The sequence below is a fragment of the Gymnoscopelus braueri genome (genome assembly GCF_963280865.1).
Source record: "Gymnoscopelus braueri genome assembly, chromosome: 14".
NCBI lineage: Eukaryota > Metazoa > Chordata > Actinopteri > Myctophiformes > Myctophidae > Gymnoscopelus > Gymnoscopelus braueri.
Window position 1 is genome coordinate 19,830,659 of NC_137619.1, and position 26,697 is coordinate 19,857,355.

The window sequence follows — 26,697 nt, forward strand, 5'->3', positions numbered from 1 at the left end:
AAAACTAGAAAAAGTGCTCCTCGGCGCACAGGTCTCCGCCAGGTCAGGTAGGCTATTGTGGCCTCCTGGTGGCGCTATAATAGGCCAATGTGAAAAGGGTGCCATTTCTTCTTAGGCCTTGCACGACAATCCGACACTGACTGCATTCATGATTTGAGGCATTTTGTTAAAAACATTTGTTTTGCTAAATTAGACCTGCTGGTGGCGCTATAACAGGCCAATGTTAAAAGGGTGGCATTTGTTCCTCAACATAGTGTGAATGTGCGTGCAAAGTTTGACCGCAATCGGACAGTGCGTTCAGGATTTGCGGAATTTTGTTCAAAACAAGCCAATAATGCAAACTTTAGATGTCAATCTTAGCCAATCAGGATAGAATATGAAAAATCAAACACATCCGTCTTGACTATAGAGATTATCTGTACCGATTTGCGTGAAATTTGGATAAAATTGGAAGGAGTAGTATAAAATAATGTGTTTTACATAAGTCGACCTCCTGGTGGCGCTATAAAAGGCAGATGTGAAAAATGCAGGGCAAAGGTTTTTTGTTGACCTCTAGGGAGTGTGCATACAAAGTTTTACACAGATTGGTGCAGTTATAGGTAAAAACACGAATCGGCCTGTTATAGCGCCACCATGAGGCTGATTGGAAAATTCGGCCTAATGGGAATGTGCGTGCAAAGTTTCACGAAAATTGCATGCTGTGTTCATGATTTGAGGCATTTTGTTCAAAACGGAGCACTGGTGGCGCTGTAAAAGGGCCATGAGAAATATTTGGGGCAAAGGTTCTGAATTGGCATCCAGTGTGTGTGCACAGTTTCGCTGCGATCAAGCCAACGGTGCCGGAGATTAGCTGGTCACAGACGGACGGACGGACGGACACACACACGGACACACGGACGGACGGACAGGGTGAAAAACATACTCTCTCGCCATGCCTTTCGGCCTGGCGGAGACAATTAAATGAGAATTAATTCAGCTGCCTTGTGTGTGTCTGTGTGTGCGCGGGCACGCACACACACATCACACTGAGTGTTTTTCTGTGTGTGTTGGCTCAACCGAGCCAACACACACAGCACAGCCTTTTAATATGATCCATATGCAATGGAGAACGTCCAAAATGGTCTTTGTGGAAGAATAGAATGGCTTTTTGTGAATCTCAATGTTCAAAGAAAGTTCACAAGTTCGACTCCCACAGAAAGCATGAGTCCTGTTTGAAGTGTCCTAGAGGATGACAGAGAATCCCTGTGTGTTTACTTACTTTAGCATGTCTCTCTGGATAAGAGCTATACTAGCTGGATGCCTGGAATATAAAAGCTTCTTTGATCTCAGATGGGCGTACCCCCTGCCCCATCCGTTTTGTCATAGGAGCCTGATAGCACGGGCATTAGCGGCTCTTACTATCATTCATATCCCATACATGAATATTTCTTTGGCTGAGCTGTGAGCGTTTTGACTGGAGCCTTGGATAACCCTACTCAGCCGCTGTTGTCTTTAATCCAATCGGGTCCCATCATTGAAGTTAGGGGGGTGAGGTTATACCCGTTTACTTTAAAGCAAACTTCCAAGGTCGCCGTCTCCTGGGACGAGAATTAATGTTGGAAACCGCTTCCAACCACGGCGCTTCATCACACTTAATGAGATCATGGTCCTCTCCGAGTCGCCTCGCTTCCTGGATTGGAGCCACGGGTGTGACACGCCCCCCATTATCCCCCCCTACCGCCCCCAAAAACCACTTCAACTCCTCTCATTTGACCCTGGTTATTCTGCTTCATCTACTCCTCTCACTGCAGGCTGATCAATATATAATAATGATACTTCCTTCGTCACCATGCACTCTCTCCATCCCCAAGTCCCCCCAAAATGGTCCTGTCCTCTTTTAGCCCTGGCTCAATCTGCCTCTGACCGATATGTCGGTGCACTAATCACTGACCGGACTGTATGACAATACAGCACAAAATATTTGTGAATAACAGTTATTCATTGACATTCATACTTTTGCTCAACCTTAAGAAAAAGAAAACGGCTATGTGGGTCGACAATTACCCAACAATTACTTGCAGAAAGGTTAATTTAATAAATGTTTAATAAAATGTTCACCAACTAGGACTAAGACTTATGTTCACTAACAAAGACTTACTAAATCCTACATTGGTTTTGTACCTGGCTTTAACGTTTATTTCTTCTGCTCTGTCTGATTCTCTCTCTCTCTCTCCCCATGTCTGATTCTCTTCCTCTCTGCCTGCTGTGGGATTGGTTTGCCGATGTCTAGCAAGTGACTTTGTCCTTGGGAGACAAGCCTTTTATGCCAGTAAGCCGTTTTCATTTCATTAGGGCTGAATTTATAGTGGCGCGCACACGCACACGCAAACAGCGGATGTATTTATATAGGGAGATGGCACCATAAAAGCACCCGTTGGTTTCCAAGGGAGCCAAATGCCTGTGACACTGCTATTATTTATGCAGTAGGCCGGAGAACTAGGGAAGACTATCAATGTGACACACAAACAAGGAATAAAGACACGCACACACAGGCAGGCCAAGATAGACTTACAAACAAAAGCAACACACACACACACACACAGCATCTGTAAATCTAATTACAGTGTGCTGTACAATGAGAATCAATAACTGCTACATTACTGTAGATTTTTAATGGAAAACCCTTGTACAAATACTCACACAAAGGACTTTTAATTGGTAGGTCAATAGTGGCTGTTTTACTGTACACAGTGGCAGTGGCGTCCCCAGGATTTACATTTAGGGCAGGCGAGATTTTTCAATTGAAAACCGGCGAAAGTGGCCGTTTTCAAGATGTTTTGGCCATTATCTCTGGAACGGAAGGTTCAATCTGCTCAGTTCAAAGCTTGACTTTGAGGACATTAAGCATGCACACCTTTTTTTAGGGGGAGGCGAGATCTTAGTTGGGCAGGTGACCGCCTGCCTTGCCACTGCACAGTGGGGGTGACTGATGGCTCAGTGAGTTGGCCATATGCGTCGCGTGAGCCCGAGGACCGGGGTTCAAAACCGACGCCATCTTGTCTCGTATGTCTCTCTGCCCATGGTTTCCTGTCCATCTACACTATCCTATGTGAAACTAGAAAGGGGCACACAGCACAGCACTTATTAACAGGCTGGGATGCCTAGCCAGGGCTGTGTCGTGGGTTGCAGTCATCAGGACTTGAGGAAAACAGTATTTAGAAGACATACGGTGCAACGTTTCACATTTGTACTGCCCCCTATGGGCAGAAGTGAAAAAGTGCTTTTTAAGATGTGCTCAATAGACCGCCATGTTTTTCACCGGCATTGGTGCCAGGGTACAAATCCAATTAATTTCTCCTGGACATTTCAGAAAATCTTTATATTCAGAGTTTTAAGCCTGGAATCAAGCCAACCAGCGAATCTTGACCATACAAAAATCCTACGAATAATTGGGAACTGCAAAAAAAAAGTGAAGGTACATATTTCAGAAGAAACTACTTCTCCCATACGCCATTGTGCATATCCCTTTCCAATGCTTTCAGCCAAAATGATCGTTTAGCTTGCTTCTTTTTAATTGTTGTCTTTATATTTTAGATAGTGTTGTAAAATATTGTAGTTGCTGGTAGTGATTTTTGACAACGATCCCTGGTTTTACGATCGTGTCTCCGGCTATGAGATCTAGGATAGATCATGTGACATTCGCAGGAGGGCGGTAATATTTCAATAGTAATGCGAGCTCCACCAATTAGAGATGTCACTGCTACAGATTAGGATTGTGGGTTGCGACGTATTTTTCGATGACACCGTGAATTCTTAAAACTACAGTAGATTACATACAGACGTGTGGCTTTTACAGGAGCATATAGCATTGTTTTACAACCAGAACCCTCGTGGTAAGTCTCCATTGGATTGGTATAACATCAAAGCTGATAATAAAATTCTCTACACTGGGGGTTTGGGGGGGGGGGGGGATGTATGTACATGCATGCATGCACAGACAAACGTGTGTGCGCGCACACACACACACGCACACACACACACACACACACACACACACACACAATGATCCAGTGCACGAGGGCGATTAACCCCATTAAGTTGACAGGGGCCATTAGAGTTAATTGAATTACTGCAGAATACGAAGAGGAAGGCTAAATGCACTAGGTCCACCCACATGTAGCTTATATCTTTCGCACGCACGCACACGCACACACACACAGTATGTCTGTATTATACCAAATTATATTTATTACAGAAGTTTCTCTCTAGATCACTCATTCTCTTTGTGACCAAAAGTGCATGGGCTATCATTTTTGCACTCTGTTAAATTAACAAACTTTTACTGTGCAGGAGGCCCTTCTCTCACTCCGTCAATCAATCTGATTGTTGTATTTTTGCCATCTCTTCCTCGTCTTGCACAAGGATGTCCATTAACATGCAATATAGATTATCATGAGCAGTTAACCACGTTTAACCGGGCGTCCCTATTTTGGACATGTCATTACAGGCAATCATTTTCCATTAAATTAAAAAGTAAAAGAATAGCAGATCTACAAACTCACAATGCGTTGCGAGATCTGCTATTTTTGCTATTCATCGTATGACTAAGTACATGGGGCTTAAACGGTTAATAACGTCATTGCTGTATCACTTCATGTATCTACCCTATCTAGTATCACTAGAAATGTCACTGCAGTCATATTGATATCACTTCCTCCTCGCAGGCTTCCTTCCCCGTCTCTCCACTGACCAAATTAGAAGCTTAATTACATCTGGCGGATCCTGACTCTGTTTACATGGTCCCTAACAATCTAATCAAAGAGCTTAATATAGTGTTTCTGGAAGTGGTTGTAGTGGGGAACTACCGCTGTAGAAAAACTGGCCAATACAATTCTCGAGGCGCTCGGGTGGTTTCTGCCCACCACCGCGGAGACTAGGGATTTGAATCCTCCAAGGTGCCTCCGGCTTTGTCGAACATTCTAATGAACACAATTGGCCGTGCTCATGGGAGGGAAGCCAGGAGGGGAGGGCGTTCTCTGTCACTGAACTAGCGACTCCGACGGGTTGGTCAGGGCGCCTGGTCAGTGTCACTCCACATCATGCGTTACATCCTCCCGGTGTATACTGTAACTTCTCACTGTCAGGTGAAAAGAAGCGGCTGGCTACTTCACATGGAGCAGAGGGGAGATGTGCTCATCTACACCCTCCCTAACGAACCAACCAGTAGTGGTCAGCAGTGACAAGGGACTACTGTACTAGGGTAATTGGGAGGTCGAGTAATCTGGGAGAAAAAGTGGGAAAATGACCACACGCAAAAAAAACACCCAATAATTGTTCTCACATCTACACAGACCCATGTGGATACACACACACATACAGATATCACACACTGTAGTGTGGTATCTGAGACGCACGCACGCACGCACGCACGCAAGGGCACACGCACACACACCTGTTCTCTCACAGGGACTGCAGAATGCTCACACACCTGTTCTCTCATAGGAACTGCAAAATTATCAAAGAGAGAGTTCAAAGCCACTGGGCATAAAGTAAACTAGAACACCCCACTGGCTTCTCTGTGTCTGAGTTTTCATACAGAACCCTTCAAGTTAACTTCTGAAAAACTGGATTAAGTAAGGTGACCTAAAGCAATGCCATAACCCCATTTCCCTTTCCGTTAAAGAACATACTCACTTTTAAATGTTCTAATGAACGTCTGAGGTCATCTAATTCAAATACAACCCTCAGGCGAAGATTTTAAATGTGTTTCTTCTCAATATTATTTAGTACAACTGTAAAACCTTTTTTGTAATATAAAGGATTTTAGGAACACTAAAACGGCTTTTAATAAGGATTTTGGGCTAAATGCAATGCTTTCTTCACAAGCATGAATTCAAAGCCAACTGGTATCATAATAATGAGTGTTCCAAAATTAGTTATTCCATTATTTGGAAAAAGAAAAAGTGACACCTATGCTTATATATCACAGTACAGTACTGAAACTAATTACCTCCGGCAATGTAGTTGGATGGGGGTTACATTTTCTCCCCATTATGTCTGTTTGTCAGTTAGCAAGAGATCTCCAAAAGTTATAATTGGATTTGTATGAAACTTTATAGAATATTTGGTCTAGCAGCATGGAAAAAAAAGGATCAACCTTCCACACAGATTGTCCAAAGATGGGGTAACGGTAGGTGTGGCTACTCATAAAAAGCATTTAATTTCCAAATGGATACACGCAAAACCATGAAACTTGTGGAAATATTGGTCATAGGGCAAGGAGAAACTGAAAACTCATGTCCAGTCATTGAACTAAACAGTGCTGCACTATCTGACACACAGATTTCTCCACATACAGTAGTACAAAATCATGTGACAACATATTATATATCATTCAGTCTCAGGTTTGTTTGTTTGCAAGATAACCCAAGAACAGATTCAGAACTTGTCAATCTGCTATATTTGCTATTTTTTTTAAATAACCTTTATTACTGGTTTCCCATACTGGTACATGATATAAGATGATTCTAAATGTTAATGTCAATATGGATAAGAGCAAGAGTTAAACACATTAAATTTAATGTTCAGATTTTTTTTGGCAGGCTAACACAAACCTCTTCATCCTCAGATGAAGTGATTACTCAAATGGATAGGTTTCATTCTCCACGGAGCATGAATGAGCTCAGCGAGTTTTATGGAAAATCTGCCCATTGTATTTGAGATATATCCGAGTGCAAGTAAACATTTTGGTGTATGTGTGGTGCAAATATTGTACTTTTTACTCCACTAATTAATTATTTGACAGCTTTAGTTACTACAGTAGTTACATTTCAGATTTATATTAATGCAAAACATAAGCGTTATTTTATACTTTGGCTAGATCTGCTATTTTCAAAAAAGATTTTTTTGAAAAGTTTGAGTTGGAAGCTAAAAGTATTATTCAAAGCGTGTCTGTGACTTTCAAAACAAGACCTGTGTTCTACAAAAAGCAGGTTTACTCAAAGCTAATACCAATTACGTTAAGTGTCAGCTGTCTCACTCGCTGTACGATGATACAAATTGCTGTAGCTTGAGGCCATTTGTAATGGTCTTAGAAAATAAATATGGGGAGCATCCCCCAATGTTTGACTAACTGTGGTGATTTGTAACCTTGGCTGTGACCCTTTCAAATCTCATTTGGGAGTTTGTGCGCATTGGAGGAGCACTTACCTCAATCACACGGGAGTCAAATTCCTCGTAGGTCTCTGTGTGTAGAGAGGCAAAGAAAGAAAAAATAAGAATTAAGGGAGATGCAAAGAAGGAATTGAGGAGTAAAATAATGGGAGAAAAGACAGGAAATAAAACAAGTTCAGGAAAAATTTAATGTTTCAGAAAAACATGAGCACACGCGCACAGCATAAATTGATTAAACTTGAGTCCCTATGGTCCACAGAGTAACAAATTCACAGGTTATTTGACAGAACAGGAAGCTTGATTGTATTTGATGACCTCTGAGTGAGGGGTTTTGACTCGAGCAGCTGAACCCCGTCTGCAAAGCAATTAACACCAGTCACAGACAAGTGAGCCCTAGGAGAATACACGCACATACACATGACAGGAGCAAAGCATGTATGTGCATTCCTCTCCCTTACACACACTATCACAGGCAAAGATAGCCACACATGTACATACATACTTTAAGTGGGGAACATTTACACAAAGTATGTTTGAGTGTGCGTGCGTGCGCGCACACACACACACACACACACACACACACACACACACACACACACACACACACACACACACACACACACACACACACACACACACACACACACACACACACACACACACACACACACACACACACACACACACACACACACACACACCTGGTGAAAGTCTCTCTGGTGAGACATTAGTCCACCATCTGTCTGCTGCCATCTATAAACAATGACAACCAACCCTCTGTACGGTACATCACATTCACACAACCTCTGTGTACTGGAACACAGAGGCTTATGCACACTGAATGGATTGCAGTCGCTGATTTCACCATGAATTTATGCATCACAGTGCCTACCCAGTGCAACTATTTCTTATTTTCTAAGGGATTATTCTATATTTGCTTTTTTTGATTAATCGGTTTAAAAAAAAATATATATATATATATATATATAATATATATATATATATATATATATATAGCTCCAATTGCATGTCTCAATGAGACACGTTTTGAGCTTGTAGATTAGCTGTTTTCACTCTGAATACAGGTGTGCTTTGAGATTTTGACAAACAAAAAGTTTGAAAACCACAGTACTAAACCACCATCAAAATATCCCCCCCTGATCACAACTGATGATGATACTTTGCCTGGCAACAATCACTGCTGTTACGATCAACAGAAAGCCTTACGCTTTAGTTACCACTAACTCTCTGAAGATGCTAATAACTTTCACTCTAATTGTGTGTGGCTATTAGCACCGGTGTTTGTGAATAGGATCTTTGTGCCTTTTTTTTGGCAATGTATGACACTCATTTGCATATAAACAGCCCAATCTTGAGCCAATTTTGTATGCATATTAGTATTACCTACTTTAAATATGTGCAAATAGCAATGGAGCACTGAGACACTATTTGCTTGGTAGTGCAGTTAGGGGCGCAATTCATTTCATCCTTTGCAGGTGCTTTTTTTGTCTTATTTGTACAGGTTCAGCGGCCACAAAAGCTGCACAATCCTTTTGTCAATTCACCCGAGAGGCAGTGAGCAAAAGAGGAAAGGGGGATAGAAAGAGAGAGAGTATGTTTGAAAAGGGGAACAGAGCGGAAAACAATGTATTAGTGTGTGTGACTGCGAACACATGTGAATTAACTTGAATATGATGGCATATTGGCATAAGAAGCTGCCTTAAAGAGTTTAAAAAGAAGGCCAAGAGAAACAGTCTATTAGACTGGTCCTTTCTTTAGTTCATTGTCTTTCATCCTTTTGTCCCAACATGAAAGATGATGACAAATGAATGACAGAAAGCAAGAAACAGGAAAAGGACATCTACAAAAGTCTCTAACTATGCCTTGCGTTAAGAGTAAAAAAAGAAAGACATCTTAGATTAAAGCTACATTCCGGGACTTGTTTTAACGAATAAAACATTAATTTAACCAATCTGTAGAGTGGAGTATGTAATGCAATATAACTAGCACATCTGCAGTGGTGTTGGGTAGGACACCTACTGGTTAACATCGTCAATTACGTTATTTTAAGTAGACCGCACACTGGATTTAACCCATTAAAACCGGGAATGCATCTGTGTAACCACTTTAACCATTATTTTATACTAGTGCGGCACTGAGCTTGTAGATCTGCTTTTTTTTTTATCGTGAATCGTGCTTCTGGGGGTCCCTGGAATAACATATTTTGAGATGGGGGTCCACGGCCAAATGCATATAATTTTGGGTGGTCCTTGATATGAAAAGGTTTGAGAACCACTGATTATAGCAATATACGTTTTTTGAAAAAACTGTTAGGATTTATAAGACATTTGTAGAATCCCCAGAAGCAAAGATTTGAGTTACAAAATGTTCGCTTGAAAAAATATATATTCAAAGATTTGCACACATTTTCATGATTAAAAAAAACAAAAAACAGATCTACAAGCTCAGCGCGGCACTTGGTGCTGCGCTATGAGCTTGTATATCTGCTATTTTTGAATAGGCAAAGAAATCTTAAAATGACACAGATGCATTCCCGGTCTTAAAGGATTAAGAGGGAGACAGTGGACCTAAAACTTGTAGCTGTAAGATTTCTGTGGTGCGTTATATACTGCCTCCCACAGCGATTGTATGCTGAATTAAGTTGACACATGTTTTTTCCCATACAAATTTATCCATCTGAGTCGACAGGTTACTACAAGCTTCAGAGGGTGTTAAAAATAATACATCCATCATATCTTCCTCTCTCTTTCTCTGGTTTTCTGTATTAAATTACATCGGCATGCCCATGTGTGTATTTTTGTGTGTGTGTGAGAGATATGCGAGGTGCTGTTGGATTATGTAACCGGCAGTGAACAGATTTCTGTGAAGATTTCTCTGAAGTTTCCGAGGTTGTTAAAAGTTCAGAAACACACTTCTTCTTCACTGGAATGAGTTCCTCTGCTGCCCTGAAATATGAACCTTGTACAAGCGTAGATGGATGGATGGAGGAAAAAAATTAATCTGACAGGGAAGGGAGAGAGGGATGAAGATGAAGATGCAGACAGGGAGAGGGAGCTAGAGAGATGGAGATGATGCCACATGGTGAGAGGACAGGGGGGCAGAGGGATGGACTGGTAAACAGGTGAGGTAAACGAATAGGAGAGAGAGATTGTGAAGAGTTGATGAAGGCTAAAAGAAAATGGAGCAAGAGAGAGGGAGTGAAGGATGGGAAGTGAGAGAAATAAAACGGGGAGGTTGAGCGAGACAGACGGAAAGAGAGAGATGTGACTTTCTAAATTAGGCGAGAACACAGCTGACGCTTCTGTCCAATCATCAGTTCTATCAGTCTTTTTGACCTAATGGGCCACCATACTGGTCAATCACTCATACAGACATAGATAAGGAGAACTTGATACATACTAAGGCAGGACACAGCCTCTCATAACAAGGAGTACAGCACCCATATTTCACTCCCCTACATTGCTTGTCTAGATTAGTCTATTCCTCTATCCCTCGCTCTCTCCATCATACAAATGATCCATCTCTCTTAATCTGTATATTTCTCGGAGTGTGTGGTGTTTGTGTGCGTGCGTGCGTGTGTGATTGTGCCAGATGACACTGTACATCGACCTGTTAGAAATCTTACATTAGCCTCATGCCCTCATTCCTCTCGCCTGGCGCAAATGTACAATGCCAACTACACAGGGATAAAATAGCCAATGCAAACGACAAATATGAATGGTTTTATTTCACTATGGAGTATATTAGATTTTTTCCTAGAAGGGCAGAAGACGACTTATGAATAATTAATGAGCCACGTGTCCTCGTGTTCAGGTGCATACCCCTGGACCTCCCCTGGCTGGCCATTTTTTCCTACTGGCTGGCAGCTCCATATCCTCGTGGAAAAACCCTAAATTACATTGTGAGATGTCACGTGTGCAAGTGGAACTTTTGGCATAAGGGTGGTGCTAGATTAAAGCCAAAGGATGAGCAAAATAATTAGGGGTCATCTTCCGGGGAGCATAAATGCACTCAGTAAGTTTCACAGTAGCCTGCCGCAACCCTCCTGATTTCGTGTATAAAGGGGCGGGTGTATAGAGCCGGCGAGAGACTGCGCATGATCCCATTGGTTCACCGATCTGTCCGTCAACCCCCGCCCCGTTAACACAACATTACGAGCGACGCCCACTGCACTCTGGTTGGTTGGGAAATGAAACACTTCCTCATACCCAGTACAGGCTATGGATGGGCCAGGCTTTTATTTTTTAGCAAAACTAAGCAATAAAAGCCTGGAGATCGAGGCTAGTTTCACAGCAATCCGCCCATTATAATTTTGAGATATATAGTGCGACTGTGTAATGGAAACTTTGGCCTCAACAACAAAACTAGACGAAAGGCCATAGAGTCACCAAAATCAGTGCAGACAAACAGACAGACAGACAGACAGACAGACAGACAGACAGACAGAGCCATCCATAGAACCTTCTGTGCATGTACAGTATGTGTGTTCTGACCTCCATTAGGGCCGGGATCTGGGTGTCCCAGGCTGATGCCCCCCCAACAGTTTCCACTCCATCCTCTCTCCCTCTTCACCCTCATTCTTCTCTTCTTCTCCCACTCGTCTCTCTGTCGCACTGCATTCAGACAATAGAAGGAAATGAAAAATACGGTTTCATAGAGCTTATCCCTGGTCATAATAAGGACATACCTGACCCTAGATGCCAAAAAAGATGCCAAAATGAAAAAAACATGTTTGTGTATTTTTATGCCAAAAGCAAACGTACTGCGTGATGACGTAGACACTTATGAATATATATGAATCTTGATTTAATTCACCTGTGTGATTGCCATAGCTCACTCTCCACTCGCACCTGCTTTTAATTAGGTCTTGGGCTGCTACGTTCTTTATCCAACTCAAAATGACGGCCAGAGGGTGTATTTCTCATTTTTTTTTAAACGTAAACAGAACATTAAAATATGTATCTGAAAACATTTGAAGTGAAAAACAGGCAATAAGCGAGTCTCAGCCAGCAGTCTACTGACGAGACCTAAATAGCAGCGCTAGTCTGCTCAGCGTGTGTATTGTTCCCATAGCCTGAGTGAACGGGCTGTGGGTAGGTTGCATCTGTGATTGGTTGATGATGTGCCGTTTTCATTTAGCAAATTCGCTGGCCAGCTAGCAAAAAAAGCCATTTCACCAAGCTAAGCCCGTTTTCACTTGAGAAACATTTTAACACTGTTCTGCGTCTATCATTAGAGCAGAAACAAACTATTATTTTTATCAACTGATTATTATCTAACTCAAATTTATGACGAGACATCGTCCAAACGCCCACACTGCCAAGAACGACTTATGACGACTTTTAGTTTCCTTGGTGGGTAGGGGGCAGGGCGCTGTTCCGCAGCCTGTGAATGATCCAAGCACCCCGAAGAAGAGTACACCCAGAAATCACGTGATCACAACAAAAAAAATCTAGGCACCTTCCATGTTAAAGGATTTATAACAGTCAAATTTTCTCGGCTTTCTGTTGTTTTTGTGCAGTTTTTCAAAAAAACATGACACATTCAAACGGCGATAGCTCTGGAATGGAGGATCGCGTCCGGATATTTTTTTTCCGATTCTACCGGACCCCCGTGCGTGTAATGAGCCGATCTCCGTGAGGTGTCTTAATGTCTTTAGCGACTTTCCAATTTAGGATATGGAATAAAGACAAGCATTCACATTTTTAAAGAGCATATTTTTTACATTACATAGCACTAAACCAATTATTACTAGAAGTTAATTTGTGAACAAATCCTAAATTAAATGTTTCAACGTGTATTGCAACTGTATCATTGCTGCTCCATCTCTGAGAAATTCTACAGGTCAGAAGGTGACTTTTGAACTTTCTAACCTTTGTGTGAGTGTGTGAGTGTGTGTGTGTGTGTGTGTGTGTGTGTGTGTGTGTGTGTGTGTGTGTGTGTGTGTGTGTGTGTGTGTGTGTGTGTGTGTGTGTGTGTGTGTGTGTGTGTGTGTGTGTGTGTACCCATCTCAGCCCGCATCTCCAGCTGTTCAGCCTCTGCCCTGCGTGACATGGACTGCACTGATCCTGCCTTCACCACTGGAGCATTCAGACCAGGCCACAGGAAACCACCACGCCCTGGAGGGACACAGAGATGGAGAGGGAGAGAGAGAGGGGACAATATTTTGAGAAATGAACAATAAGATTAGTGACAGCAAAGTCAATTAGGGACACTAGTCTTAGTGTGTCTTTTCTTTGATGAAGTTGTGATCTAGATTTTGTATTAATTAAGAATGCATAAGAAGTAACATGCAAGTTATAGGGACATACTACTGCCAATGCCCATGGGAAAGGCATTGGCCTTACGCTGGGAACCCACCAACAAACAATCACACGCTTTATTGTGCGGGGAGGTTTGTGCGCGACTGTTCTCGCTAAACCTGGCCACAGCAGGACGTCTGGTCAATGCATTTCAATGAGAAGGTGCGCACTTTTTTTTTTATTTGTTTGGGGCGGGGGGGGGTTCGGACAGAGCAGGAAGAAATTCTTTATGTGCGCGAGTGGAGCGTGCGTGCGCGGCCAGTGAGAACGGCTGCATTCATTAACATGGAGCGTCTGTGCGCTTATGCATGCGCGTCCGGTGGGGGTTTCAAGCGTTATACAGTAGCTGGAGCTGGTCTCCCGGTGCTGCTCAGTGACGGCCCACTGCTCCTAATAGTGAGTCAAGTGGGTCAAATGCAGAGGACACATTTCCCCATGGAATATACAGTATAAGTTCACTTTATTACATCGTCTTCAAAATAACAATTGTATTCACTCTTCTAAAATCTGATCCTTAACTGAAACATGCACTGACATAACACAAAAAACAAACAAACAAAACAGGGCATTTAGATATACTGACACAGATAGATACCGATACTTTGACAACATTATTCTCAATCTCAACTTTCATGCCAATAAAACGCATCGAACTTAATTGAGCTGAGACTGACTTATCTCTAACAGAGATGAGTAATGAATTCATCAGTGCAGTGTAATGAATATTCTATAAGTAGGCTGTCATGTACTGTAGCTAGCTAACAGCCCATCGGTTCAGTCATTAGCATCAGTTAGCTGCTCCAACTTCAGACAGGCTGAAAGACAGAGAGAGGGATGGAAAAACAGAGGACAGGACGGGGACTTTCCCGTTCTCTGATAGGCGAACAGACTGTGATAAAGACAAATAATGATAAAGATATTGACAAACAGATATACAGACTAAGACACAGAGAGAGAAACAGACAGACACTGTTAAATATGTACAGTAGAAATACATAAATACAAATAAGTTATAATAAGCATTACAGACACATGGAGAGAGTCTCACCTTCACCGATAATCTGTCCTCTGTTGAGGTCTCTCCTCACTTTGCGTTTGGACCTCTTCCCTCGACCCTTCTTGTTCCCGGCCCCTGTTTCAGCCATCACACCTCTCCACAGCTCCTCCGCTGTTACTGTACACACACACACACACACGAAACAACACAGATGAACAGACACACAATGGCACCCAAAAACAAACAGGGCAGAATGGATCGTCAACACATCGTATTACTTCTTCTATAGTTTACAGTTTAGGCATTTAGCAGACGCTCTTAATCCAGAGCGATTTACAGTAAGCAAGGACACAAGATAAAACATCATAATACATCAAATGCCAAAAAATATGAATATAATAATAACTAATACATACGTAAACCAAGAACCTATCATCAGCCTACATTGAAACTATACACACTATAGGATGCCAGGCCAACAATGATAGATAACATGCTATCTAAGTTACATTTTAGCCTTTGCATAATCCTGCAAGGTCGTCAAGGCTAGGGCAAGTGCTACGGGCTGAGATGGAGTCGGAAGAGGTGGGTCTTCAGATAATGGCAGAAGATCGGGAGTGAGTCTGCAGTTCTAATTGCAATGGGGAGTTCATTCCATAGAATGAACTCTCTTCTAAGCTGTGGTTTCAAACAAAACGCCCCAGAAGCTACACAGGACCCCAAAGTCCCTGAAGATACACAAAAAGGAGGATTTACAAAGTAAGAGTGGGTTCAAAAGCCTGACAGAGAGCTCACAATATCAACAGTTCCACTGATCCGCCTATGGCCAAACATCATGGAGGGAACATTAAGTATGCATATTTTTTCCAGCCTAATACACATAGTCTTGATCATTTTAAATAGATGCGAAGGGATGGAGATGAGAGGGTTGGAGAGGTAAAAAGAGAGATAGAGATGTCAGAGAGGGAGACATGAATTGTATAATGTAAAAATGAGCTCAACAGCTCAAAATGACTTCAAACCAGGTTCAAATAAGTTCAAGAGTCATTGAGTCACACTTAAATCCTCATCTCTGCAAAGAACCGTGGTCAGAGGGAAATCAGAGACCACCCCTGTTTAAAATTCACCAGAGCAGCTCAGAGTCTGAACTGTGCCAGTCTGTCTGCATAATGTTCCCATTTAAGGGGGAATATAAAAAAATGGTTATCCCATTTCTTCAAATGCATTCTCTCCATTTTGTAAAGGACATTCTCTCATCTAGGAGACTAACCTAGAGTTCCAAAGCTGCATTTACTCATAATTTGGAATCATTAGACAACAAAAACATAGAGTAGACACAGACACATGTGCACAAAACAGACACAAAAAGGCAGGCAACACACACAATTCAAACTTCCTAATGTGTTAGAACAAGCATTACAATACATATAATTTAGATTGTGGCCTATTAAGTGTTAATTAACAAAGCACAAAAGCACGCAATCAGTATGTTCATTAACAAATATGCACACACATATGCAATATGCACGTATGCTAATTAACACACTCACAGCCTCAGACTGTTTATTGGATGATATGTTAATTAATATACTAGGCCATCATTATGGGACAGAGTGACAGCTCCAAATGAGGCTTTGTTTGGGTGTGTCTACACACACATACATGGGTTACGGGGACTCAGTTATTGTGCAGGGACATTTTTCATGCCTTACACAATTAAACCGTACACGATATGACAGCTGCTAGTGTGCTGAGCACATCAGGACAGTATGTCTTTTCCCTCCTCTGTCTCTTCTTCCCTGTCTCTCTCCTGTACAGTATACAACCCAATGAAGTAGAAAAGCCATGAAAAATAACAAATATTTCATAATGTTGTTAAGCAGGAAACCACACACTAGACAAAAGACAAACACTTCCCTTCAACAATAAAGTTGAAAAGTACACAGTAAAATACGGAGTTAATCGCAATTATTTGAGTGACAATTAATCATCAACTTAAATTTGTAATCGTGACAGCAGAACCGAAATTAAATTATTTTATGGGTACCCTGTGCCCGCCATTTCTTAATCGGTTCCTACTTGGAACCGAATTTCGATACCCAACCCTACTCAATACTGAATTTTAGTGTGTAGATTAGAAAGACGAGTAGTTGGGCAAAACTGTAAAACTTCTCTCTGAAATAAACAAACTAGTCCATACCCCTGGATGTGTGCACCCAGATAGCCCCAGTAGGATGAAAAATTCATGAGAAGCGCCCCATAACTGTATAGATGTCCCCATCCAGTGATTGGTCATTATGCCACTGTAGCACAATGAATGCTACTTGTGGGTTCTTGCAAACACCTTTGACCTTTGTGTAATTAAAGGTAGGGTAAGTGATTTACTTTGGTTAAAATAAGTGTTAAATAGCTGTATATTCTGATAGTACTCATTGCTATAGAGTGTTTTTGCAATAAAAGGAGTCTCCCATGTCTCTCCAGCTCTTTATTAAACAGAAAATGCCTTTTCAGTGCCCTCTCCTGACTGGCTTACATTTTGTCACCTACCTGAAAATGTACTATATTCTGTTTAATAAAGAGCTGGAGATAACCCTGTAACCGAACAAACGCTCTGTAGCAATGATTACTATCAGAATATAGTACTTTAACCTTTTTAACAAAGAAAAATTATTACCAAAAAATATCACTTTAAGGCTTCTGTGCTTTATTGGATTTTCTGTATTGACTACACACATGTATATACACAACAAAAACAACAACAGCCTTGTTGGGTCTGCTGCTTCCTATGCATCAAAGTCCTTTATAACATGGCACCTTGGAGTCAGCTCTCTCTCTCTCTCTTTTCTGGCTTTCTGATGGTGTAGCCATGACCTTGCACTGTTTGTATGGGTTATGGGACCGCCACCGTGGCTACAGATCATATAGCCTGCAGGGACCGTGACCGTGACTGCAGATCCCATAGCAAAAATGCTAATAAAGAGCTTAAATTTGGGAAACGTGAATAATCGGCTTCCTCACTCCCTGCATAATGCTATTGGTCAACGCCCATGTGCAACTTCAGATCGTTTGGTCAACCCGCTAAGGAGAAAAACAGATGAGGCAGAAAGCCAGACACAGTTTTTTTTATTAATAATTTTTTACAGTTAATAGTTACCGTAATAGTAGGATACATACTCTGTAGATATAAATATCCCGTATTGAGTGTGCGTGTGCGTGTGTGCTTATGGCCACATGCTGTAAACTGAGTAAGATAAGCTGACAGATGGGCACTCAGGTGGCGCAGGGGTAACGTACATGTCCACCACGGAGTCTAAGGGTTCGAATTCATTGTGGTGCATCCGGCTCAGCTGAGCATCTATATGAACACACTTGGCCTTGTTTGGAGGAGGGACGCCAGATGGGGAGGGCAATCTTTCATGCTGCCTTAGCGTGTTGAATAGCAGGAGTAGTGCTACATTCTCCCGGTGGGGGGGGGCTTCTCAGTCCTCACTGGCAGGTAAGCCAGCATGGTGCAGTACAATAGCAGTGGGAACACAGCCATGTGTGGTAAGGGTTAATTGGCACAACAATGAAATTGGGGCATTGAAAAAAGGGCAAATATAATTGGCTACTCAAAATATGCCAGGAAGGGGGGAGACGCGCTGACAGAAGCATAACAGGTAATTATCTCAAACTGAGAGAGAAAGAAAGAGAAAGCAAGACAGAGAGGTGGTGTGAGTGATGAGGACATTTCTTTGATGTTTCTGACAGCTCCTGACATGCCCGTTTAAAATAATTCTGTCACTGAGAAAATGACGAATTTAGCTAGCTCATAATTCATCCAAAAGAGCTCAAAGAAAAACAGTTAAGGTCGACTTTCCCCAAATTGGTTGACAGTGTTGACTACTGAATTTGAACAAGAGCTGACTTGCTCCAGTCACAAATATGACAATCAATTTAAGGACAGGGGCCCAGTATTCCTCTTTTGTTCTTTATTTTTAACCCAGCTAGAACAACCCCCTTTATGGCACCAACTATCTGGGAAAATATTTTTAAAAGAGAAAAATTGCTTTGAAAATATAATACCATATCAAGCAAATTTCTCAAGACTTAGATTAGCATACCATGGTTATCAATAGAGCATAAACCTTTATGTGATTGGTTGTTTTTTCAAATCCGTCAAGATTTCTTTTTCCACAATCACTGAGCAATATTAAGTGTACCGCCAGTCTGTAAACTAGCCTATCGCAGACATGCATGATGGTAGAGATGGGTATTTTGAAAAAATTTAATAATCGTAACCGGTAACCAGAACTTTTTAGCGATCAACCGTTAACCGATAAGAATAAAATATACTTTTTAGAATAGATGAATGTCTGGGAATTACTAAGGGTCCCAATTTAACACCTGCCAGGATTGCATTTGCGAACGTAAAATTATTACAGGAACCCAGTATAGCCAAAGGTGATTACATGCAGTCTTTGGAGGGTAAATAATAAAGAGCGTCCACCACTCTGTCCGGTAGCAATAATACATTGCATACATACACGAGAGGTGTCAAAAAGTGGAGGGTCTCAATAAAAGTCAAGAATGTTTTATTGTATTGCTCCATACAGACGTTTGAACGCTGAGTGTGAGCGCTATGGACATGATATCCACTCTGACTGTGCCCCTGACCTCAAAAAGTGTTCTTACATTCATTTCTATTAGCCTATTATCAGTGTCATCAGAACAATGATGAAGGCTGGATAGCCGAAACGGCATATGGAGCAATAAAAGAAAACATTATTGACTTGTGTGTGCAACCCTCCGCTTTTTGATTCGCTTATCAGTTCATTACAACAACACACAAGAGTGGTCAGAGCGCAGTGGTAACAAAAAGTTTCTCATAACATGCACTGATTTATTTTAAAAGCCTATTGCCGCCACTGTAAAAAAAGAATAAAAAGTGGTTATCTCAATTTAGAACAAAGCTCTTTGTTTGACACTTACGTTTGTTGAAGAAGCTGCCATGTCTGATTTGCTGCCATGCTGCAGTTGGGGCCAGTGGAACTACAGGGCTCTTTTGGAGGGACACTACTGAGGTGTGCCTGGCCACCTGGGAGAGCTGGAGAGCTCCCCCTATGCGATGGAGTGGTACCGCACCTAAAGAACAAACGCACAGAAACATAGTATATGAAAACAAAGCATTGGTATGAAGACACATACAGCACAAAATATGGGCATGCGTATTTACATAACAGGAAAAAGCATGTGCGTGTGCATACATTCATTCACACTCAACATCAGCTCAAGAGAGGAAGTATTGTATTAAACAATATGTTTATGGTTTTAACAAAATGATAAGACAAACTTTGCACAATACTTTAGACATACTTTACACAGAAGCAGAAACAAAACAAAAAAAGACCAATAAAAATAATTGAAAATAAATCAGATCAACACAAAGGGCAGATGCAACAGCGTCCAATGAAGTGCATTAAGTTGCATCAGTTCATGAGGTATTTCCATTATCATCCTTTCGAAGCATCGTGTTGGATAAAAGCCTTCTAAAAAGGGCACCAAACCCTATCATAAATTTCACTTTTCCTCTTCAGAATATAAGTTATCCTTTCCAAAGCACAGCAACTGCTCATTTCCCTGAGCCATTGGCTCGCCCGTGGTCTTTGAATGTTCTTCCATGATGAAGCAATTGTGCGCTTTGCTGGAGTAAGCAAATGCCCACAAGTATTCGTTTAAAGGATCTACACCATGAATTTAAAAAAAATATTTGATATTTAATATCATATGGTGTATGTCCCTCAAACCTTTTTCAAAAGGTTTGAGCCTAAATCATCACTCAGATATACTCATCCCAAGTCAATTGTCTCTGGCTTATACAGCACTTTCAGCTGCAATACCAAAACGTCCTTTTGGGCAGGGGGGGGCTACTGAGCAATTCTGTCTGGCCATCATCAATGCAATGGCAAGGCAACATTGCCATTCTGAATTTTTTTGGGGTACAAGAGACACTGGGGAGCCCAAAAAATACCCCCCCCCACAAAAAAAAATTAAATTCATGGCGTGGCCCCTTTAAAGGGATATTTCACTTTCAAACATGTTTGGGGTAATTTTAACGTCTACTCAGGCTTGTGTGAACACCCCAGGCAGTTTTTAATTTGCTTGATTCAGTATTTAGATATTTGATATAAATAAATCAGACGCCCCCTTCCAAACAAACCCATTGTAACTTCAAACTCCATTTTAACCATGATAGATTCATTGAAAACACATCCTTGTTCTCGTGATTGATAATGGCCCCGATTCATAATGAGGGTCGTAAATTTGGGGTAAATAAAGTTCGTAAAGGCCGGTCGTATTTTGGTAGTCACAAACGGACGTGCAATTCCCAAAGGGGTTCGTATATCACAGAGACGTGCGTACAACCAGTGCGTATGACCAGGTGTGATGATTTACTCTGGAAGGCTGCGTCCAACAGCATCCAACTTTAACGTCACCGTGCTGAACCGTGCTAAACAGCGTTGCCATGTCCGCTTATTATAAGCGAATTTGGGCTTATTTTTCTGTAAAGTTGCTTGTAAATATTGGTAGCTGTGGGGTGCGGGTTTTTGGGCTTGTTTCTAAAGTGTAGTTGGTTATTTGGGCTTGCTTCACAATTGTTCAATTGTTTTAACAGGTGGTTCTCAAATATTTTTATGTCATGGACCCCCAAGTTAATATGTATGCTAATTTATCCCTATAAGGATAAGGATAATTCCTTTTAACAGGTCGTTCATGAAAGTCCTTGCGGTCTTGTTTCCAATGAGAACCTGTGAGCAATTGGGGTTAAGAGTCTTGCTCAGGAACAAATTTCATATCATCGGCACATATGCTGGGATAGCCTGGAATCGAACCTGGGGCAACCAGGGCCAGCTGGTTCCCTAGGCGGGCTCACTAACCACTCAGCTATGGCCGCCCCAAATAAGCCCTTATAAGCCCCTATAAGCCCCATCTGAACATGTTTTGTGCCAGCTGGAGGCAGATTTGTGTTGTTAGAATGTTTAAAAAATCTTCCAAATATTCCACATTTTATTACAAGATTTTTTTTTTAAATAGCAGATCTACAAGCTCACAACGGTTTAATTACAGTGCTTATAATGGCCTAAGTGCCAGTTGCTTCTTTTGGGCTTGTTTTCCTAGACCTGGTTGCTTATTTCTCTCACAACATCTGGCAACGCTGATGAAAGTTTGAAGTTCAACTCCGCCTCGTCCAAAGCTAACAGATGCGGTGTCGCATCGCCTTGACAACGTACTGTTCTGTCTGGAAGCGGATCACATAATAAATGCTTTCATGTGTAATGAGAATAAAGAAGTTTACAAGGTTTAACCCCATTACCAAATAAAAGGCTAATAAAACGTGGAAAGGATATTATATAAGCGAGCCTTTTCTAATGAACATAGCGCACCTTTACCGAGGTACAAAGATGATGTTGAAAATAAATCCAGGGCATACAAGTGAACGCTTCTATCCGATTATGGACCTGAGCTTATTGATTAAATTAGTTAATTTTGGATATCACTGTCCTACGTCGGAATGGGGAATGGATCATCTTCTGGACACAGCTTTCATCCACTTTAGTTTCCTCATCAGATGGTAATATTTATTAGGCTGTTGTGTGTGGCGTTCATGTGATCAATATACAGTAGCCTACAGTCGGCTTTACAAATTAATACCGCGGCACGGACACTGATGCAAGTCAGTCCCTCCGCAGTTTCATTAAGGCATCATAGCCTATTTTCATTATTACGTGACACACGCTGAGATGACCCGCTGGCAAACACAGCTCTAAATGCAACTCATAGCCTAGAAAATAAATAAAAAGCCGTGGAATCTACATCATGTCTATATTATGCATAGGCTACAAGCAATACATCGTTTGACATTTATTTTTTATTTTTTATATATATGTGTTGACAAATGTTGGGCACATATATATTTTATTTGAGGTTTGCCACTGTTGTAATTGATTTTGGCATGAAGAATAAAGCATTCTAAAGACATACGCACATTTCAGCCCTGGTAAGACAGCCTCGGGGCTGACCTGAGAACGTGCGCACCTGACGCACAAAACACAGAACAAAAAACTTTTATGAATCCGACTGCAGGTGTAGGATTTGTCCTAAATGCCGGTACGTACAAAATATGGTTGTAAATCCCTTTATGAATCCGGGCCATTGTCCTTCTAATACGTGAGGGATATTGTCCTTCTAATACGTGAAAAAACACACCCTTCACGTATTAGAAGGACGATATCGGTCACCACTGTCACCAGAACCAGGAATGGGTATTTTCGATGAATCTATCATGGCTAAAATATAGCCTGGTTCCAGACGAATCTGCTATTGCAAAAAAAAAAATGCCCGTGGCAATAGAGATTTCATTTCTCTCCCTCCGAAGATGTGAGGGACCAATCAGGGCCCAGTATTTGCCCCTCGGAAATGCAGGTTCCACACACAGAGATTCCAGACTAATATCTACGCAGTGATATTAGTCTGGCTAGCTAAAATAGACTTTGAACTTCAAAGTTACAATGGGTTTGTATAGGAAGGGGGCGTGTCTAATAAAATGAATGTCATATCTAAATACTGAATCAAGCAACTTAAAAACGGTCTGGAGTGCTCACAAAAGCATGAGTAGATGCTAAAATGACCCCAAACATGTTTGAAAGTGAAATATCCCATTAATCCTTGGAATGACTAGGGTTTCAGGGTATAACCCCAAAATGAAAGGTTTTGAATCCAACGGTAACCTTACAACCAGCATTTTATAAATTATTTGTGAGATCTCACAAATAAAAAAATGGCACAATCTCTCTGCATTCCCACGTACAGTGAAAAAGTATGCCCTTTAACTGCTCACATTTGACACAAATATCTGGAATATTGTTATTAAACTGTATCGGATTCATGTTCATGTGTAAATTCAGACAGTTAACCTTTTAAACCCTAGGTAGTCAACTTGACCGTTGGCTCTGTATTGGTCTGCTCTTTTTCCCTCTACACCAACTCTCCGAAAATAGCTGATCTACAAGCTCACAACTGCATTGTGAGCTTCTAGATCTGTAGATCTGCTATTTTCGGCTAATGTTCCCCATCATACAAAGATTTGGCGGACCCCCTGTAATAAATCTGAGGACCCCCTGTTGAAGACCCCTGATCTAAACAGTAGACATCTGTACAGTGCAGAGGATATCAAGCCACAGATGCAACATAAATTGCATTAAGACCTCCGCTTATATTTGCCAAATAGACATAGTGTCTCTTATAGTTATAAGATAAGTCAGTATGCACTGGTGGTTTCCAGGGGAAATGTATTTTAATCCCATAATGGGTGTTTTTTGGATTGTAACTCTTTAATTTTAGGGGCTGACTCTCGTAGATATATTTTATGATTCTGACATTTTCAATCTACATTTTCATCCCTCATGGCCAAATGGACTCTCAGCTTCTAGCCTGTCCGGGCTCCAAACATGTACAAATGCAAGAAAATAAAGGTGCTAATACCCCCACACCCCAAATGTTAACTGTCCGGAGTTCTAGTGCAATGTAATAATCCATATTCTTCAATAAAGAAGTGTTTTAATCTCGCCTGTCCCCACCCCCTCGTTGACTTCCTGTTTACATGTATTGTATTTCCGGATGCGCTTCGTCACCTGCCTTTTTACCCCCGGTCTCAGTAGCGGGGGGCGGGGCGGGTGCGGGGAGAGACAGGCGAGTTGAGTGAAACGAGTTGGGGAAAACGCAGTCCCCACAACATCATTTACGATTCTGTGCCTATCGGTACATAACTCGGACGGCGCTTAGTCGACTAGCAGACCATCGGCCGGTCGTCGCGGGCACTCGCGCCTGGAGGCGCTCGGGCGCGACTCCTCGGCCTCAAGGTCTGCTAAGTCGGCGCGCCTGGCGTCATGGTCCAAAACTATACTTTATCGGCGAAAAAAAGTAGTCTGCTGTGTTTGAAAAAGCATTGTCCCATGCGGGAGTCGAACCCAGACTCCCAATGCTAATGGATTGGGAGTCTGATGACTAGCGAGGTGCGCCACTGAGGCCGGTGCTGAAATTGGGTATTTGGGCTGTATTAGAATGTGACAACCCCCAACGTTCCCAACTCTTCTAATGTAGAGTGAAAGAAGCACCGCCCAGTAGGCCCCTACGGGGCCTACAGGGCGGGGCTACTCAGACCGGGGGTAAAAAGACTGTTCGCCTTCGTCACTACCGCCATTGTGAATTTCCGACAGAATCGGCCACAGACGGCATTAAAACACTTCTTTATTGAAAAATATGGATTTTTACATTGCACTAGAACTCCGGACAGTTAGATAACATTTGGGGCTGGGGGCAAGCACCTTTATATTTGCATGTGTACATGTTTGGAGCCCGTACAGGCTGGGCTGAGAGTCCATTTGGCCATGGGGGATAGTGTCCAAGACTCTCGTAGATTGAAAATTCATAAATACATCTACGACAGTCGTATTCTACGACTAGGGCTGGGTAAAAGGTAGCGAGCTATGTTCTTTCCCAATGTAATGGTAGGCACTATGAACTAAAACAATCAAACATTAGCCTGGCAGTTAAGGGATGCTCGGTAGTTAAGACAGCATTTCCCGGAATATGACACTCTACTGACTCTTAACTAGGCAGCCATAATATCTGTAGGACAGCCAACAATGTTTATATATAATGGTGCCGATGCAGACCGTGATTCAATATACATGACAATGGTGTATAACGTATGCTACAGTATAAAAGATACGGATAAATCTCACCTCCGAGTGTAACGCGGAGGGCACAACACATTCGTATGGACGCCGCCATCTTGGAATTGTGACGGAACGGAACGGGTCCTTCCAAAGTGGTACGCTGAGATACGCCTGTTCAGAAATCAGACAGTAGAGTAGAGTAAGCGATATGGTAATGAGTAGAATTTAGAAAACATGTGCAAATTAAAAAATGATTTGGCAAGTAAAAGTAGGCTGGAATAGACAAGACTAGAGTCATCTTGACATAGTGTGAATATGTGAACGACTGATTTTAAACGTCCTTATTTATGACAATACTGCATATAAAAACTAAAATTATATATATACATATATATATATATATATATATATATATATATATATATATATATATATATATATATATATATATATATATATATATATAATTATTATTATTTTACACAGACTTTTATGTTATATTATTGCTCACTATCCTGTTGACTGACCGTTCTACAAAACCACACCACTGGAGCTAGATTGCCTATGTAGCCTACTGTTTGGACTGATCTTGCATTTTGACTACACAGTTACAATATCTATACCTGTTAAAAGCTTATTCACCACTGAAACACTGATAATCGGCTGGTTGTTTAGAACCGGGCTCAAGAGCCACTGAGAGGCCTAGCTGGTTTGTACGGCCAGCCAGTCGTCCTGGTACTCTGTATACACGAATCCACAGAGCGCTTCCCTGTAGGTATGGCTCCGCCCCTTTAGGTAGCGCCGCCATTACTGCGGTGTCAATATCACCGCACTCAGCGTAGTAGCAGCTGACTGATATTGACACCGCAGTAATGGCGGCGCTACCTAAAGGGGGCGGAGCCATACCTACAGGGAAGCGCTCTGTGGATTCGTGTTATCCTTCAAGCGTCGCTGAGCACATCACGGCGGTGATGTCAGGTGGTGTCAGGCATACCCATATATGGAGCTGGCTATGTCCGTCATGCCCAAACCGGGGACTATGATGTCAGTCCTGGATGGTTCCGGTTATCTCCATATATGGGGTTTCTAGAAGGAGTGTTCTGATGTCAGAGCTAGGTATGTTTTAGGAATCTCCCTTTCTAGCTATTCTATACTGTCAGGCTTTGTCTCCATTTATGGGGATAGGCGAGTATGGGTGAGTATGCCCCGAATGTTCGTAACAACCACATTACCCATGCAGTCCAAGTGCTGAGGGCCGAGCAAGTTTTCTGTCTGGTACTCTTTACCTAATCCCTGTTCGTTACTACCTGCTTACTCTCTGTCTGTTTACCTAACAGTTCCTAAACGTATAGTCACATGAGGAGGGCTATTGGAATGGTGATGATGTACTGTAGCGTGTGTTTGTTTAACACCACACATTCATTCCCGCACGCACACACACTCTTTGGGGCAGAGGAGGCCGACGATACAAAGGAGAGCAGGGTATTCTCCATGCATCTCCATCTCC

The 26,697-nt window shown here is 41.9% G+C and overlaps 1 protein-coding gene across 1 annotated transcript in view; it reads right to left on the reverse strand.

Annotated features, from left to right (window-relative positions):
• Window positions 1-25,311, reverse strand: part of mrps5 (mitochondrial ribosomal protein S5) — a 35,531-nt gene extending 10,220 nt beyond the window's left edge. The window contains exons 1-6 of the mRNA XM_080448773.1: window positions 25,257-25,311; window positions 19,444-19,596; window positions 14,524-14,649; window positions 13,179-13,292; window positions 11,667-11,786; window positions 7,189-7,223 (exon numbers count right to left, since the gene is read on the reverse strand). Coding sequence (XP_080304899.1) covers window positions 7,189-7,223; window positions 11,667-11,786; window positions 13,179-13,292; window positions 14,524-14,649; window positions 19,444-19,596; window positions 25,257-25,305 — 597 coding nt within the window. The 5' untranslated portion in view covers window positions 25,306-25,311. The remainder of the gene's footprint in view (window positions 1-7,188; window positions 7,224-11,666; window positions 11,787-13,178; window positions 13,293-14,523; window positions 14,650-19,443; window positions 19,597-25,256) is intronic.
• Window positions 25,312-26,697: the final 1,386 nt, after the last annotated feature.